The following is a 13,069-nucleotide window of genomic DNA, read 5'->3' as shown; positions in this document are numbered from 1 at the left end:
AACCTTTTCCATTTTTTAACGTGCAGCCGTTACTGAATAATGATTTTTTCACTCACCATCACTATCACTCACTCAAAAAAAGTTGAGGAAACACTGTTTGAAAATTCACAATAACTTACAAAGTTTAACAAATGAGAAGATGTATTAGAACTAATGAAATTGCAATTGCATTGCAGGTAAGTTGAAATGATCTTGAAGATGCCCTGTACTTATTACTCAGCCACGACTCGATTTCAGGTCCAAATTTATCGATCCATTCCAAATTTCTGGAAATAGTTTTCCGCGTTGAATCGGCAACTACAACCAATGGACCCTCTTCGATCTTGCTCAGAAATGCATTCATCTACGACAAAAATTAATAAGTTAGTACATTTACGTACAGGGTCATTCAATTTTAATTTAATGCGAAATCTGAATGCTATCAAAACCAACCGTCTCCGCTAACTTTCCAATTTGGCATATTTAGTGACCTTTTGAGTAAACTATGTTAATAATTTTATAAGATCACTAGTGCGTGTGATCATCAATATATCGTGATGCAGATCATGAAATTTTGTTGTTTTATGAGTAAGAATTAGTTACGATTAAATTTTAAATGATATCTGCCAAACGCATGGAAATTAATTCGAGCAATAAAATAAGTTATTTTTAAAAATTAAGGTTATATGTTCTGGGATATTCAAATCAATGTTAAAAACCATTATCTTTAGTTTGACAAAAATAAATAATGCCCTGCGTTTTGAGGCACTATTTCATTTTTCCAAATGTATGGTCAAATGCCGTATTAGTATGCAAGGGAGAAGCCCCGATAATAGCCATCGAAAAGAAAGAATTAAGTACCTCAACGTTCAAAATCATTTTAAACCCTGCGTTTCTTAATTCTGACGAAAAAGTTCATGAACGTGAGTGCACTTTTGGAATAAAGTATAATAAAAAGAGTTTAGGGGTATTTACCTTCTCTGCCAGGCTTTTGGATGTTATATGATTAGCAGCAAAAGAAATTAGTTTCTTCACTCTATCAGGTGTAATGCTGGAATGAATTTAGACATTATGCTCAGAAACAAGAAATGAAACATAAAAAATTTCTATTTCATTAAAAAAATATAATATTAAATCACAAAAATTTACTCTAAGGTTTTATTTTTTATTTTTATTTTTTTTACTATTTTTTGGAATTAATTTGAATACGCTGAAGAAATACATTATTAAGAGCCCAAGAAATGGCTTCTCCTATTTCTCCCTAAATTTGAAACTTCATTAACTTCAAGCGCTTTTAGAAGAAAAAAAAGGATTAATGTAATTAGCAAAATTGTACGGAAACTATACTATACTTATTGTTAATCATAATCTGACGAAGAAAAAATACGCAAGAGAAAAAAGATATTTCACCTCAACGAAATTGTAATAAAAATAAAAATTATAACTTAAAGGTTTCTAGTATTAGGACGTTCAATGGCGTAAAATGAAAGTCTCTCATGATAAATTACATTTTGGGCTGAAATGAAAATAAACCATCATGTACATCTTTGATGGCGGAGGTGCGCACGGCTATGGAAATTAGTATTCATTACACTATTTGACAGCTCAATTCATTACGATCCCGATTCATCCCGATAAAGCAAAATGATGGAAAACTATCAATTGTCAAGAAAGCGGAATCATAACTAGACGCAAGTAAGTAAGAGGCTAATCAACTGTAAGGGAAGGAAAAAATATTGTACTACGGTTAAATCGCAGACATTTTTCCACCAAATTGAACCCTTAATATTGTCTGTCTGGTAAACCTTGGGCTAAGGGTTGACGTACTCTCCGCAGATTCGGAAAGTTCGAGTTCTAGGTAGGTCGAAGTGAGCGTTAAGTGTCGAGAATAAGGGGAACATAGAACCAGTAGCTCACGTTGCCGCTTTCTCTGTCGCATATCGATCGGTTTTCAAAACTTTGCGGCGCTGAATGCAGAGAAATACATTTATTTTCAAAGACTATAATCAAATATTTACAATCAAGACGTATACCAATAAAATAGGAGCCATAACAACATATTATTTCTCCGTGACATTAGGATCATGTGAAGCAACGCGAGTGGAGACTATTATTTTAACCGCGGTAAGTGACCGCACATCTAGAGGGCCCTGAAGTAAAACATACGAAAAATTCTCTACAGAAATATTCTTATTCTAGAGATTTAAACCTCGAGTGATGTTTGAGAGATAGGGATCATCGGAATACCCATCCAAATGAACTGACATTAAACCTATTCCACAACTGTGTGCTCAAGTCAAGGTATACGATGCATCTATAACTGCCTTTCCGTACTTCGAGTTCGTTTGCGGGCGACTGTACACAACGTTAGCTAAGCCAACGATGCCTCTATATATACACTCTGATAGGAATAATCCCAGGCAGAGGAGAAGGATAACCCTCAGCGAAGGTTATTTGGATAATCCATATCCTGGGAGAAATGAGCATAATTTTTATTCTCCTCTCTTACATAGCATGCACCATCAGGCTTACGCTAAGCCAACTTGCTTTGTAAGATAATTTATTTAAATTTAGGTGCAAGGAAAAATGTAGTTAGACGCATAAAAGCAATTATTTCAATATTATTACATACATGTTCATCATTCTTTCAGCATTAGAGATCAAAAACGAAACAGCCACATCAATGCCTTCTGGTGTTTCCATAACCGACTGAAATACACCGGGTATGTCATGCTTGCGCATGCCCGATTGTCTTTCCAGACTCATCTCCAGGAATCTATATTGAAGTAAAAAGACAAAGTTTGATAAAAATATTAAAATAAGTTAACAACTTTTAAATCCGTCAAGTTAAAATGTTAATCATATCATGGGAATTGATATTTCAGTAAATTATTCGATGAGAACTGTTATCGTCGAGAGAAACAAGAAATTACCATAGGTTATTTCTATCTTAAAACTTGTTGGGTAAAAATTATGTACGAAAAATATTTACTCGCGAATTTTCGTTTTATTCCTGCTGCACGCCAACGATAGCCGCAAGCTATCTTGTTCAGTTGCGACCGATGATTTTCGGTAAGCATTCCAAACATAATTCCAGTCTTCATTGCCTCCTTCTTGGATTCCGAAGCAATAAACCACCCTTTTTAGGTCAGATGGAATGCTGAGTAGACAGATTACAAAAGGATCAAAGTTAGCAGAATCCAATTAATTCAATCATCATTGTGGAATTATAAGCAGCAATTAAATAGCATAAAAAAACTTTTTCTAGATAGCCTTTGCAAACTTATGTAAAAACTGATAAAAATTTGAAGAGCTCAAGGTAAAATTCTTTTTCCCCAAAAACCTATCAGCAGAACAGTGCGTGCTAAACTATAATATAAATATTATCTCAAAGTATCCCTCAGACCACTCTACATATGAAACTTACGAATGAATGATCTATGAATATGAAGCATTCAATACATACCTCTTTGTGCTGTTTTCTCTCCATTCTCTGAATAATTTAGTGGCCTTGGATATGCAGTTGCCGTAGTTGTATTTGCATACCCAAGGCAACAGAGAAGTTAGACTAAGTTTCATCAAATGGTCATCTACAGGCATCACTTCGAATATCCGTGTACCGTAATAACTTTTCAATGTGTTCCTCATGTGTACCTAAAGTAGATCATAAAAATTGAAGAATTTAATACTCATACAAAAGTTCAGTAAACGAACTTTGAGAGAATTCTCAACTCAGCTCTATGCATACATAGCGAAATGTCTTCAATTTTATTAGGTGCAACGAAGTAGTTCAGGTATTCACTTAAACCAAAGAAACAATTAGTCATATTTAAATGGAATAATGTACTTATAATCCTTAGAAATACTATTTATTGCTAAATTAAATATAATGACTTGTTTAAAAACTGAAAAATAAAAATTACCGAAGACAGAAACTTATATCCAAAAATTTTCCTAAAAATAATTTGATATTCCCAAATATTAAAAAGAGAATATATAATTAGCTTGACTATATATATTTTAATTTCGTTACTTTATAGATGGAACTGAATCCGTAGCAAGCGATGATTATGTCAAGTTTACAGTTGAATTACCTTGAAGTTACTCAGCTCATTGGATTCCGATAGCCTCGATTCCAAGAAGCTGAAACCTCGGTAAGCGGCATATAAAGGAATGTAGTCTGATTCTCGATGCAAATAAGACGTTAAATGTAGGGCTACACTATAGTTTATGTAACCAGCCCTGGCCAAATTGAAAGCATCGTCGATCAGCATTGCACGCTCAACGGGCGGAATATTGCGGTATTCATTTGAATTCAAGTAATCGCTCAGGAGCCTCCAGTTTCGATCGTCGTAGTTGACTCGGTAGAATCCTAAAAAAAATATTTTTCATAATCAGGAATATGGCGATACTCAAATACATACCACGCATGAAGTAATGGATTACGTGACCCAGGTAAAGATGACTTATTGCATGTTAATGTTATATTCAATTGCGCGTGAATAGTAAACTGTATGATATTACACCAACAGACCTTGAATATGTTCGATGCAAACCAAAACTAATATCAAACTGGAAGCCACGAAGAATGAACACTGGTGAGTAAATAAAATGTTAAATAATTTTTGTTTTTGTAGGCACCATTAAATTCTATCCTCGGATAGACATCATCAGACATCATGATATCCCCTCTGTGCAGATGAACATTTTAAAGAAGTATGATAAATGTAATTAAAAAGGTGGTGCAGTTATCCATCATAAACAACTTGGTTATTATGTTAATTTTTCAGAAAATTACAATGATGACTAAAGCCAAATTTTTATAGCACTTTCTGAATCATCCCTTTACCTTGGCTCATGAAATTTTACAATCTCTTCAGAAAAAAGTCATCTTCAACGATGGGACGAGATGTATTCACTACAGGTGGCAAATGAATTGGACATACCATCCGTTAACATGCATTTTAATAGCTAAATAAACTAAACAATGCTTTAAATAAACTATTCATGGCAATTTATATAAATGAAATCAATTACTGACCTATCTGATTAAGGTTGAAAAGAATCCATTCACTAGCAGCAGGAAGGCTTTCCGGCATAATAGAATCGGAGCGGTCTTTCATCCAGTGCATAACCTTGGTTTCATTGAATTTCCTAGCATTCTGCGACGCATATTTGATCGGAACCCACCATAATTCTGGTGTAGTCTCAATGGCCGACCGCTGGTGAGAAAATCTCTCCTAAATCATGAAAACCACGACACAAAAAAATTTTTGGTACAATAAGGAAAGGGGTTTATCAACCCTAAAAATTGGTTGCATGTTGTAAAACATGATCAAATTTCGATAAATTTCTAGCAGGCAAAAAATCATGAAAGCTCTTCTTTTAAAACAACGTGAAAATTAGAACAAATCATAAAATTTATCGTTTTGCAAACATAGTTATCCGGTGAAAAGGGTGGAATCCGTCCATCTTGAATGAAAAAATTCTTCAGGTTCACGTATCAGGCACATTAAGAATGTACGGGAATTTTAGGGAAGTTCAAGTTAATAAACATGACTGTTTTTATTTCATGGCATTCATCTATCAATTTTTACCATGTAAATTTGTATCATTCCACATAATAATTTGGAACATTAAGTTCGCATGCGTTTTTTTATGAAAACATATAATTATTTAAAATTTTAACTATTTTCGGCATTTTGAGTGAAATATATCGATATGGGTTTGTGCTCCATGAAATCTACATACCGACTTCTGCCTGAATGAAGCTCGCTGGCGTCTACGCCGACGTTCTGATTGCAAAAATTACTTTTAATGGTTAAAAATTGAGTTTCAATAGCTAAGAAGTGAAGAAATTATATTAAATACAGACTATGAGTATTCACCCCAGACAAAACTGAGTGTATTTTGGTTGATTTCATAACTTATCTCTTGAAAGAGTCGGTGCGGCCTCCACGGAGTGGCTTTTATCATAGTTAATATGAACCCAACGTAATTGTGAAAGAGGCTTTTCGTAGAGAGTGAGAGAGGGAATATATTTTGGAGGAGCGAGGTAGATTTCCAGTTCTCGCGAAAACTTGGACAGAAATTCGGTCATCAATCTGACTGAATGTAAGCTGCTTATTTGCGTAAGTAAGGATTTGACTTCGAAGAAACATGATCGTGAGGTGGTTACTATGAGCACAAGTATAACTTATCCTCTATTTATTCTCGATCCACTGGTTTTAAAATATTCGACCACGAAAAGCTACATTAAAATTAATTTCACAGTAAAACTTGAAAAGACGCGAGAGGAAGTTGTGTTTTGAGTGCTATGCTAAACGCATGGCAACCGTGAACACTGGAGAAAATAAAGAAATAAGACAGCTGGAGAAATCGAAATAGGTGTATTTTTTAGATATGAATAGAAAACTCGGGAAGACTTCATATAAAAGGCAGTATGACATCCCATAGATGATTAATATATGCCGCCAGTTCGCCTCTTTAAGATCAGTTTTCAAAACATCCGCAGAACTGCGATCAGCAAAGAGAGATCCATACATTGTCAATGTATCGAATAGAGTATTTGCGCTCTTGCCAAATAATATTGAAAGCATATTAATTAAATTTATTCTACAATATCGATCACGAAATCCTGTTAATGACTTTATTCTGCGAGGAATCTCTTTATCGGGCTTACAACAAGGTGAGGTTCATAATTTCCTAACGCGTCAATGAAATACCTACTTTTCCTTCGTCCACTCAACTGAATGATGAGCCCATACGACCGCGGAAAAGAATTTCATTGAACGCCTATGTCGGAAATCCTTGCGCAGTGGAGACGATAAAGATATATCGAATCATTCCACCAGGAAAATATCAAATCCTCATTGGCATATTTTGCATTTAATTCCTCATGAAATTTTGACCGCCAGGGTACCGAGCGGCGAATGTTATTAAACCACTTACATACACGGCGGAACACAACACATTCAATGCCAACATAATAAGTCTATACATTATTTTTTCCCGGAATTTTACAAAAGGGATATGATGAAAGAAAAATGGATCGGGCATTTCTTTCCGAAGGAATGGTATTTTAATGCAGTCAAAGTGGACGAAAAGAGGGCGAGAGTTGGGCGACAGAAGAAGATACCTAAATTTAGGGCAAAATGGAGATGGCTATGCTATCCGAAACTTCCCAAGTGAAGGTGGGCCACTCCATGATGATGGATAATATTTGATAAGGCATACATTGCCATTACCTGTTTCAAAGTTACTCTACCACTGAGATAATCTCTCTTCACGGTAATGACCGGGTGTCCAGCTTGAGTTGACCATGAACTCATGATTGTCTTGACCGAGAAATTTGCTGGTAGAGCTTGATCAATCAGTGCCTGAGTGTCCATTGCCTCAAAAAGGTGCGTATCTGTGGCTGAATTATATTTCCTGGAGGCGATAAAAGATGCGCATCAGCGATCAGTGAGGTGAAATTGACATTAGATAGTTTTTCTTCACTGAAAACAAACGATAACAATATTGGAAACATGGTGAAATATTCAGTTTATATATTAAGAAGTGGGTTCGGGGCTAAAGCAGTCATAATAAGTAGTATTCATCAACGCGCAACATTTAGTAGTATGAACACGCAAACTCTAATTATATCTGATGTTCTTGAATTCTCACGGAATAGTGGGATAAATGATGTATTTCATATTTATACTCTATGTTACATGTGTGAAAGAATTAAAATAACGTTTCAACAGATCAACATTTAATCGGGAAAAATAATTATTAGCTATCATCAAAATCAATTCGACAACAAAGTAAGATCGAAAGTTTTGAAATAAGTTAGATTGAGAGTTTTGAAGAAGATATCATTAAATAGAATCAAGTTCTTCTGTTGAATATTTAGCATTGTATATATTGAATGGATTTGTTCTTTGATAGACTCACCTTTCATTTAGATATGTTTCAAGGCCTCGAGAAGAAGTTGATTCGGACAGAATGTCTGACATCATCCTGATCACAGACCCAGCTATAAGTAATAGTTTTTACTTTAGAAACAAAGCTGTAAAAATATTTATATGAGCACGAGCAAACATTATCTTCTTTTAATTGATGTTTAACATGATTCAAAATTTAAAATTTTCTCAACATAAAATACAGAAAAGTATGCCAGTTACTTCCCTTAAGGAATTTAAGAAATGAAGAGAGATTAAAATAGTGTTGCCGAAAATATATATCAAACTCCAGAATAGGACTATTGCCGAAAATTGAAATGATTTTACAATGCATGGCATAGAAAACAGATCAATTCTAGTAAATTTATGCATTATTCCTGTATTCATAAGAATATAAACGCAGTAGGTTTTTTTTTTTTAATTCGTTCATAGAAAATTAATTGATACATTCATTGTTTTAGTATGCAAAAAATTAACCTCACGGAGAAGTCATTTTGTCGAAACACAGTATACACTGAACTATTTCCGTTTTCAATTTACAAATGAGATCAAAAGGAAATAATATATGATAGATTCTGTACTTTGGCCCGCGTACCTTTTTCGTAAGAAATGCCATCAAAAGCATCCTCCACGTCATATTGATGTTCGATCCTGTGGTTCATTGGTTGATCATAAAATGAGTCGGATATCAATGCAGGCTGCATGTCTTCAACAACAAATTGTTCCATCATTCTCCATGAGGGTTCAATCTGCAATAGAGCGTGCCCACGTGTGAAGCTGGTTAACAGGAGGTCGCCTCGCTTCCACCTGACCGTTCGTAATTTACTTTGATTTCCTGACGTACCAATTGGTTAAGAGCACGGATATCCTCAAGTCGACCTCTAAATTTGTAGTGACTCACAACGCTTTTAAATGGGTTTACGAAATTCGCCACATGCGTCGCTGATGGAAAAACTGATACGAGTTCAGGGGGTAAATAAGGTATATAAAAAATTCATAAATTTTCAAATGATATTCCTCGCAATTAAAAACATTGTACTGCAAAATTTTGGGAAAAGTGGATCGCATTGCACTCATTATCGCCTCGCGGACTTTTTTGAATAGCGATTAAAACACGACCGAAGTATCGGCAGAAATCAGATTACTGTGAGATGGAGTTGGGCCTCCTTTCTGCATTCCCCTTGGTTAAAGTATACAATTTCATTTTCAATGTGGTTTATTTTAGGCCTGCCGGCTGAATGGGGCTGAAGTTCAAATTTGCAGTCATGGTAAAAAAATCTCTTGAGTACGGACCATTGGGTTTCTACCAATTTATAATACCGCAAAGGGGATGGCTTGATAATAGGGTGAAAAGAACCTTCTCCGCCATTTTACATACTTAGGGCATACGAATTGGGATCAAATGGGACTATCCTCCGCACACTTCCAGTCCACTAGAGGCCCACCAGGGCCGGCTAGCTCGAATATTCTATTTTCGATTTATTAAATATATCTCGTACTAAAATGTGTATTTTTAAATGTGGATTTTGGAATTTGAAAGTTTTTTATTGAAACAGATTCCTAATTATTTTCAAGAACTTTCTGTGAGACAAAGAGAAATGGCGCCGATTTGAAAATTTCTAAGACGTATTTCCACAAATATTTTGAAGACGGCCACGAAGAAAAAATATTTTCCGTTAACGTATTTTAATACATTTCCACAAGTGCATTGTAAAAAAGTTTTAGGAGGATGAATATTGTGAAAAAAATTAAAATAGGCGATTTTGATCATTTTTTGCTGTTTTTTTTCACTCCTAACTCCAGTTTCATATCATCTTACATAAATTTCGCTCTCTCTCGAGCACCAACACTCATACTGATTGTAATCTCCATCACAGAGACATATTTATGTGGAAACCGGGAGCCGAAAATGGATCTCGGGCCCTTGAAAACGCCTGAGTAAGCTAATTTAGGTCGAAAACATTTTTCCCAGACACCCAACTCCCATCCGTCAGTCCTATTAAACCGTAGAATAGAAATTAATGGGAGACGTAACACGAGAATTTATTGTGTCCTCGATGACCTCCTTGTCTCATATTCCTAATCGAGATATTCATTTGGACCATCCAACATATGTCAAACCCTTGGGATTTCATCATAGGTTAATCATAGCTGTGCACTAAAATCAATAGAAATAATTTCAAGATTTTAACATTTCCCAATTGGCATGCAATTAGAAAAAATGTGGTGACCATTATCTGGTTGAGAGAAGGATTTTGGGTGAATTTTCGCAATACAATTTTATATTGACTCCAAGATATCATGAAAATGGATCTTAAATTATTTGTCGTCCTCTGAATGCATGATGCATGTTATTAAATTGTCCATCGAAAAAATTCTAGATAAAATTTCGGACGGTGTTGCAATTTTTCTTGGTTCCGCCCATTGCATAATTAATAAATTATTGCTGCTATATGAGTGCAACACCCTACTCTTCGATTTCTGCTACCACAATGGCTGCGATATCTCAACATACTGCCTCATACGATCCCATACGCAGTATATTCTAACTTTGTCCTTTTTTATGCCCAGAAGGAACTGAAACTCATAATATTATATCATTCTCTTTGCAATAACTAACTTCCAGCATTTATTTTCACCCAAAATTTCAGCAAGACATAGTGGGCTCTGCTTGATCTGGTACTTCCTAGTAAAAAAATATTATCAAGTCAGGTAAACTCAATTTTGGCGAGTTTAATATGTTAGTAACTGTCATCTCTTTAAACTCTGTTTTCCTCCGTTTCCAACTATTGTTTTCACCCCATGCTCTCAAAGTATTTTCAAAACATTCTCAACCTTTCGTTGCATTTTTCACCTTCTTCAGTGATTTCAACATCTAAATCAAGCCGTTTCCCAAATCCTTTATAGAGAAAAGAAACTATTCAGCATTATGTTCCCATTTTGGGTGACATTTAATTGTCCAACTTATCATCTTGCAACAGATATTTTTTCTTAATATTACCATGGTCGGCCTCCATATCCCATCATTTAGTCATGAATCTGGATCGATTCGATTCTTCAGTCGTTAATTGAACTCGCTTGCCTTTCAACGTTGGCATCAGCACGCTGAACTCTAGATCATCTTATAAATACCACACGAAATCCCGAAATCATCCTTTTAGAATCAAAATGTTACCTTTTTTCAAGAAATTTTCACTGCATGTGGCGATTAAATGATAGTTTTAAAGTAACGGAGTCATTTTTGTTCGTCAAAAAAGGTCCGCGCATATTAACCGCAATATTTTTGACATTAAAGGCTAGGTACATCGAGAATTCGTATGAAAAATACGACCGGATGAGCCGAAGTGATACGTCATCTTACAGGGCATGCACAAAATTGTGTAAAAATAATTTCCTTACCATTTCCATCGCGAGCTTGCCGTAGTACGTGGCGAAGCCTTCGTTCAACCAAGTCCAGGTCCACCACTCTGGGCTAACCAGGTTTCCAAACCACTGATGTACCAACTCATGCGCCACGATATATGAAATACGCTGCTTTCTTGCTACTGATGACGCCTCGTTGTTCAATAGTAACATTGACTCCCTGAAAGTATTGTAAACAGGATTTTTTTACACGTTATCCAGTGGTTATAGAGAGCTCAATAAAAAAACGAATTTTTTTCATTTTCACAAAAGACAATGTATGCTTTACTATTTGTAATGCATTGGCTTACGACAAAAAATCGATTTTCATGAATTATCTTCTTCTTCTCTTTCTATCTTCTAATACATAAAATTCTCGTTCTTTCCAAACTCCTCCGTAACGGCTGTACCAATTCCTATGAATTTTGGTGTGTGTGTTCAGTGGAATAATCTAAATAGGAATTAATTAACATAAGAAAAGGGAAAAACACTTGAGGAAGAATCTGTTAAATACCTTCAAAGGCTGTACGCCGTCATAAAACGCCCCTTTACGCGCGACCCACCTCGGCGAGGGTCTAAATAGAAAAGGGTAACGGTAGTTGCATTTCGCGAAAACAGTTTGTTTTTCTCTCTCTTTAGTATGCCAACTCAATCTTTTAACCCTACCTAAGTAATACCGGAAGCATATTTCTTATTCGTGGAATGGTTCCGACAAATATCCAATCCCAAGCATTTCCACGCGAGTAACGCGTTAAATGGTCAATTCGATCGATCCATAATCCTTGCTAATGTCATCAGTATAGTGTTTTAGGTCATTAATGACTAGGTTCTGTGCTTAAAATGACGATTTTCAAGAATAAAGTATCAAAAAACTTGAAACATCGACCTCGGTTACCGAGCCTCAGGGTCCCGCGGCGTGTAGCTCAGCCTTGATTCGCGATCGAAAAATCGCTCTCATTTCCTTCGTCGCAGACTTTTTTCCAAGATTTCTGCTTATAATTCTTGAAAAATCTCTACTTTACACCGTGATGTGAGTTTCCCGAGTTATATATTTCGTAAACGAAAGATAATGTCTACTTTATGTCAAATTTCACGTTAAAAACGGGTCCGCCATTTTGCGTTGTAAAACCAGCAAATGAGAACCAAAATCTTAAAAATTCATGGAAAGTATAGGCAAAGCATCAAGTCAAAGGAATATTGCGTTTTTTATTCCATAAAAATCATGCCAACGCAACACCACCTGCTTAAATTCAAAGTTTTCTGAAGAAAAACGAGACCGCGCGTGTTTTTAAAAAGTTGGTCATGTTTGGGCCACTGTATCTCAGTAACGGATCGTATTGATGTAAAATGGCACATACATCTATAGTTGGTAATCATAAGTATTTACGCCAAGTTTGAAATCTCTATCTCAAAAAACGTCATTTTGGACTTTTGTCCAGCTTTTTTCGATTTCAGCCCACTGTGCGATGGGCCGAAAAACACGAAAAGAATATCATCCAAATGATTTAGCGGAGAAAAGCATCTACTTCTAACCAAGAATGCAGAAAAAATATGAAAACGAGCCGTGTATATTTCTCGCACATTACGATTGAAATTTCAAAAAACCTTATAAAATATGACTTTTACGGAATAAAAAAATAATCTTTTGTTAAATAAATGTCGTCCCCGTAAGTGTTACTACCGTAATATTTGAGGAATAGTAAGTACGTTCGCATATAGAAGGTTAAATGAACTACATGAGG

At 35.4% G+C, this 13,069-nt stretch overlaps 1 protein-coding gene across 1 annotated transcript in view; it reads right to left on the bottom strand.

Moving 5' to 3' along the window:
* The window catches only part of LOC124156621, an 83,604-nt gene that overhangs the window by 32,962 nt on the left and 37,573 nt on the right, over nt 1-13,069 (bottom strand). Inside the window, exons 20-30 of the mRNA XM_046531304.1 lie at nt 11,325-11,508; nt 8,521-8,674; nt 7,918-7,999; nt 7,227-7,410; nt 5,021-5,219; nt 4,074-4,351; nt 3,446-3,633; nt 2,972-3,139; nt 2,612-2,755; nt 955-1,030; nt 130-343 (exon numbers count right to left, since the gene is read on the bottom strand). Coding sequence (XP_046387260.1) covers nt 130-343; nt 955-1,030; nt 2,612-2,755; nt 2,972-3,139; nt 3,446-3,633; nt 4,074-4,351; nt 5,021-5,219; nt 7,227-7,410; nt 7,918-7,999; nt 8,521-8,674; nt 11,325-11,508 — 1,871 coding nt within the window. The remainder of the gene's footprint in view (nt 1-129; nt 344-954; nt 1,031-2,611; nt 2,756-2,971; nt 3,140-3,445; nt 3,634-4,073; nt 4,352-5,020; nt 5,220-7,226; nt 7,411-7,917; nt 8,000-8,520; nt 8,675-11,324; nt 11,509-13,069) is intronic.

This window comes from Ischnura elegans, chromosome 1 (genome assembly GCF_921293095.1).
Source record: "Ischnura elegans chromosome 1, ioIscEleg1.1, whole genome shotgun sequence".
Classification (NCBI taxonomy): domain Eukaryota; kingdom Metazoa; phylum Arthropoda; class Insecta; order Odonata; family Coenagrionidae; genus Ischnura; species Ischnura elegans.
The sequence above is the reverse complement of the archived record's forward strand: the minus strand, read 5'-3'. Positions and strand labels throughout refer to the sequence as shown.